The sequence below is a fragment of the Bolinopsis microptera genome, chromosome 5, assembly GCF_026151205.1.
Source record: "Bolinopsis microptera isolate Bmic1 chromosome 5, MBARI_Bmic_1.0, whole genome shotgun sequence".
In the NCBI taxonomy this organism is placed as follows: domain Eukaryota; kingdom Metazoa; phylum Ctenophora; class Tentaculata; order Lobata; family Bolinopsidae; genus Bolinopsis; species Bolinopsis microptera.
In genome coordinates, this window is record NC_087076.1 from 7,149,470 (window position 1) to 7,154,348 (window position 4,879).

General features: G+C 38.9%; 1 protein-coding gene across 1 annotated transcript; it reads right to left on the bottom strand.

Annotated features, from left to right (window-relative positions):
- Positions 1 to 847: 847 nt before the first annotated feature.
- Positions 848 to 4,543, bottom strand: LOC134816036 (transcriptional adapter 3-like). The gene is made up of 9 exons (XM_063824726.1): positions 4,457 to 4,543; positions 3,752 to 3,872; positions 3,346 to 3,432; positions 3,040 to 3,201; positions 2,375 to 2,691; positions 2,162 to 2,276; positions 1,883 to 1,987; positions 1,649 to 1,744; positions 848 to 1,336 (listed from the first exon to the last, which is right to left on the bottom strand). Exons 2-9 carry the CDS (start codon positions 3,869 to 3,871, stop codon positions 1,142 to 1,144), a joined length of 1,197 nt encoding a protein of 398 aa, XP_063680796.1. The 5' UTR covers position 3,872; positions 4,457 to 4,543; the 3' UTR covers positions 848 to 1,141.
- Positions 4,544 to 4,879: the final 336 nt, after the last annotated feature.

Below are 4,879 nucleotides of genomic sequence, written 5' to 3' on the forward strand. Positions count from 1 at the left end.
GAGTAATATTGGATAATACTATTGTACTCATTAAAGTAAATTCTTCCTGGTTACACGGTGCGACCTATGTCAATTGAACTGAGAACGTTAACTATGGTTCATGGCGAATAGTTAACTTCGCTGAATCATGAGTCTTCGCGTGCTACGTGACGGCGGCGGGCGCTACTGCAAGCGCTAGGGCTCTGGTTGGAGCAAAATAGTCGCCTTCGCTAATCATCGTTGAGGTAACGCTTGCAAGTGTGACGTAGGTCACACTTGCTTCACCCTGTGGCCCCATCTCGCAGCAAATAGACACAAATTTTTACCGGGATTCCAATAATAGGGCCAAGATTTTTGGGCCTTTGCGGACGGCATAGCATTAATATGTGAAGACATGGACAAGGCAAACGAGTTCTTGCTCAGAGTAGAATCGGCAGCAGCGAGCGTAGGGAAACATATAAACGAAGGCAAGACCAATGTGATGGCACTGAATATGGAGGATCGATCTAACGACCTTCGAAGTCGATCGGGAGAAAGCATAGAAAGTGAGGATGATTTCGTGTACCAGCCTCCTGGATTGAAAGCACAGATTACTGATAGGGAGATCAAGGTTAGGAAGGGAAAATCATGGGGTGCATATGGGGTAATATTTGTCTATCTGTCTATATTACTGAGGGAAGTTGGGAAAAAATCAAAAGAGGAACTAATTTTAACTGCCCTAACTGCTCGAGGACGTCTTCACCGTGGTGTCTGCACATGCTGCTGCTTCTTCAGAGAGGTTTCACAGTGATCCAGGTGATTCGGTAATTTAACGACATAGCGGACACTTTAAGTTTATGCACAGTGGACACTTAATAATGAACGGATACACACGGGTAAACTAGTTTAACATAAAGCGCTTTTGAAATCCAGTTACAGACATTATGATTAATTCATAAAAAAACTCCCAAAACAAATCAAAATTAAGGATAATAAAACGGTGAACAATTGTTTAAAATAAAACCAAAAATGCTCTACAATAGTTCGTACTGCATTACTGTAAACTCAACATCATCTTCACAATTTTGACCACCATTACGTTCTACTTCATTGTTGTACCTCATACACCTTTATTTCGGCGAACATTTTGAATTTCACAATGAATTGAATTCCTATACGATCATCAAGTGAGAAAGGAATTCTCCATCAACATTTTATTGAGTTCTTCTCTATTTTGCAAAAGTTTGTTAGCTTGCTCCTTTTCCTTCTTGTTGTACGGTATTTTCTTGTGTTTTTTTAGCATGAAGTTACGATACGTATCACACACCTCCTCATCAATCTCGTCTATCTTGTGCCGGATGTCTTGCTGCTTCATATGCTGGGAGGATAGATACAAATTTAAGAAAGGGTATGAAAAGAAAAGGAAATATTTTTGTGAGAAATCAGAAGAGAGTGAACAGACTTTAATTAGAGAAGACATCAAAACTCAAAAGTTTTAAAAATTCTGTAAAGCCTCGACATATTATGATATTATGGTTTCATTTGGCTACAGGTAATTAGAACATATATTATGCTTCGAACAGTCCTCCGAGTGTTAAGTTTGACTAAACTATTTAGAATATGTACAAAATTATGCAATTTTGAATTCAAAACTTGTGAAAAATAGCATAAACTCATAAAATTGCCAAACCATTAGAGCAGTATCATAGAGGAGACCGAGCTGTGTCCGGTTATAATCCACCAGGTCCCTCAGTTCCTGTTGTTTTGATAACAACTCCGACAGAACCTGATGGGAAAAAAGTCAGTTCCTTATTTTATCATAGAGTGTGCGGTCGCGGTCGAAACGAAAAAACACAATTTAAAGTTCTGGTTAGAATTTCAAATTGAGTTCTAATCAGGAAATCAGAAAAGTGAATGAGCTGACCTCGTCCTCGCTTTCTCCCTCGCTGTCATCCAATATTCCTAATTGTATCAGCTCCTCCCTGACTCTACTCTCGACGTGAGACGTGGTTAAACTGCTAGTACCTGGCTGTTACAAAAGACAAAATTTAGATCCAAGTTTTTTGGGAACGTTCTATAACGTTGTATAAACAATAACTGTACCAAATGTATGAAATTCAAAATTAGAAATTTCAAAATTCACGAAAACTGAATTTTTCCAACTTTTTTATGAATACGATTTAATAAGTAAAGACAAACCGACCTCATTTTTAGGCGAGGTGATTTCTTCTATTTCGTCTAGATCATCGCCACTCCTGGAGCAAACTCCCTCTTCGATAAGAGCTGAGAGAAGCTTTTCCGTCAACGGACCTAGAGTCCTGAAGAAGATCAAAATCTAGTAAAAATGGCAGTGGCATTTACCTCAAAAACTTGATCGGATCCAGTAATCATAATAAAATTAAAATAAAAAACTAACTTGTTTGCATTGCCAGGTTTGTTATCAAGCTGAGCTATTGTAGCTGGTGTAATATTAGAAATCTCGTTATTTCTCCCATGAGGCTCTGAACCTTCTCTCTGCTCTGCTAACAGGTCCTCCATAGCCCAGCGTTGAGAATAATGGGTACCCAACGCTGGAACTTTAAAGTACTCGTCATCGTAGTCCTGAGACTTGAGGAGCTCTTGTAAGCTGTCCATGTCGTCTGATGTTATGTCAGAACACCAGGCGTCTAATGACTGCCAGAATTGGTGGGGACGATCTGATATGATAGGGGGTGCTTTGTCGACTGGAGGCTGCTGCAGGAAACAAACATTATGTGATTATGGGTTACATGGTATTCAGTAGTCTAGTCACAAAATCAAACATTCTTAATAATGAACTAAAAAACATGGTCCACTAGTCTACATCATCTATGATTTACAACTCCAGGCGTGAACAACGTTAAATAGCGAATACAGAGACTTACTGCAAAACACCATTGAAAATATCCCCAGCAAGACGATCACCTGCTACACATATGGCCTGGGTCAGGCATAGACTCAGGAAACGGGGCTGGAGATACCATTACAACTGACAATAGCTCAATAGTAATACTGCGCTAGAGTAGTATTAATGTCTTGGGGAAAACATTTATGACTACAAACCTCGGGTTTCTTGACTTTGTTCTTAAAGAGTCTGCTCGAGAGTTTCATGTTTTTAATTCTATCGTTGACTTGAGGCCTTCCCGGACCCCTCTTGCAGCCCGCTTTGTGTTTAGGTGAGTTGGAAGAAGTACACTGAGAATCACTGCTGTCGCTACTTATACCCTGAACAAGATTAGTATGGTAACTATTTTTGTGACAAGGGATTTGAAAACGGAAAGTTGGTAAATTTATCACCATTACTGATAAGTACAATCTGATAATAACTTGATACAAATAGTTTAATGGATATAAATTAATTCTAAAAACCTTATCTGAAGAGTCTATGCCTTCGTTTTCTGATTGAAGCCAAGCTAATCTCTTTTCGGCGTCCGCCAACAGCCGTTCCAGGTCACTCTGAGATACGCAAATATTGTAAATCTTTGTCATCATTGTTCGGCTACTTATTGAAATTGCCAAACCCGTTTTTTGTCATTTCATATCCCGCCGCCAATAATTGTGTATAAATAACAAGATTTTTCGAGCCCTCTCCTACTGCAGGATGTAATGTAATATGAGAACGATGCTTGGATGTATTGCACAGCCTTAACGCCTAGCGGGTAGGCTAAGTGTTGTCCAGTAGTGACTCAACATTGAGGTTCCGTCATCTGTGAACTTTCACTAAAAACTGCATTAAAACTTCAAGAGATTAAAACCATGTAAGTGTTCTACACACCTGAAGTTTGGAGATTTCCTCAGTCTTGACGTAAGACTCCCTGTGTCTGGATAATACAGAGGAGAAAGCTTGACACGACTTGTTATAGTCCAGTAGATTTGGAATAGTGTGTTCTGTCATCCTAGCAATGTAGTAAGATTGCGTGAATGAGTAAGTTTATTCAGCTGAATTCCGTCCCCCTGGAACTTGGAAGTTGGAAGATTAATCAATATCGTAAGTAGAAAAGTTGCATTTTACCTTCCAAAACAAGGAAAATTAAAATTAAAAACACTCGTGCCCGTGCTGTTGAAAAGATTTCCACTTTAGTCATGAGAATGGCTCCGCGCGCTACGTCGAGCATGTTTTAGATTGTGACAGCTCATGCACCTTGACCTCTCGGGCTTGTCTAGGGACATGTTGTTTACAAGGTTAGGTACATGATCACAGTGAACAAGTCAAATATATTGGCAAAATTTTAGAATAGTCCAAATTTTTTCATTACTGCCATTTCCAATGTTTCACAGTATTTCAAGCTATGATTTTTATTTTCAGGTTAGGGTTATGGTTTTGAGTTTGGAGTGGCTTTTTCCAGTTTTATTTCTAAATCCTGTTTCACAGAACGGATGGTTTTACCTGAGCAAAATTTCAGCAGGTCAACACAATAAAACATAAATTAGAGCTATGAAATAACGGGAACTAGATATTGCTAAAACCCAAAATACGTACACTTTTGATCTGGGGTCAGGGGTCGAAGGTCACGTTCCAAATCATGCGGGTTTCGCCTCTTTGGTTATAGCAACATCTTTATCTACTGTTAAAATATTTATAGCAGCGTTCTTATTCTCCAAATGGTCGTGTTTGCTACACTCTCAAATACTATCATTTACGATTAGAAAACATCACCAAGTCCATGTATATGATCTGGGACATTCTCGTCAGCACTGTATTTCTACAGAACGTTAACGAAAGAATGTGTATATAATATGCAATATGCATAAGTGATCATAACTTTGACTCGGTGAGTAGCTAGGTTAGGACTAAGGTTTTATACTTCAACCATTTCCCAACAACAAAAGCAATACTCTATTAATAAAGCCGCGCTTCACTGCCGTGTTAAACTTGACTCAGAATTCAGAACATTTTTGAAGC

What these genes read in the sequence shown, in the direction of transcription:
- LOC134816036 (XM_063824726.1), bottom strand. Translation starts at nt 3,871, where the DNA reads ATGACAGAACACACTATTCCAAATCTACTGGACTATAACAAGTCGTGT. An exon ending in ACAAAGTCAAGAAACCCGAG is followed by an intron (nt 2,692 to 3,039) that starts GTTTGTAGTCAT and finishes TGTTTCCTGCAG; the next exon opens with CAGCCTCCAGTCGACAAAGC. An exon ending in AGGGAGAAAGCGAGGACGAG is followed by an intron (nt 1,745 to 1,882) that starts GTCAGCTCATTC and finishes TTTTCCCATCAG; the next exon opens with GTTCTGTCGGAGTTGTTATC.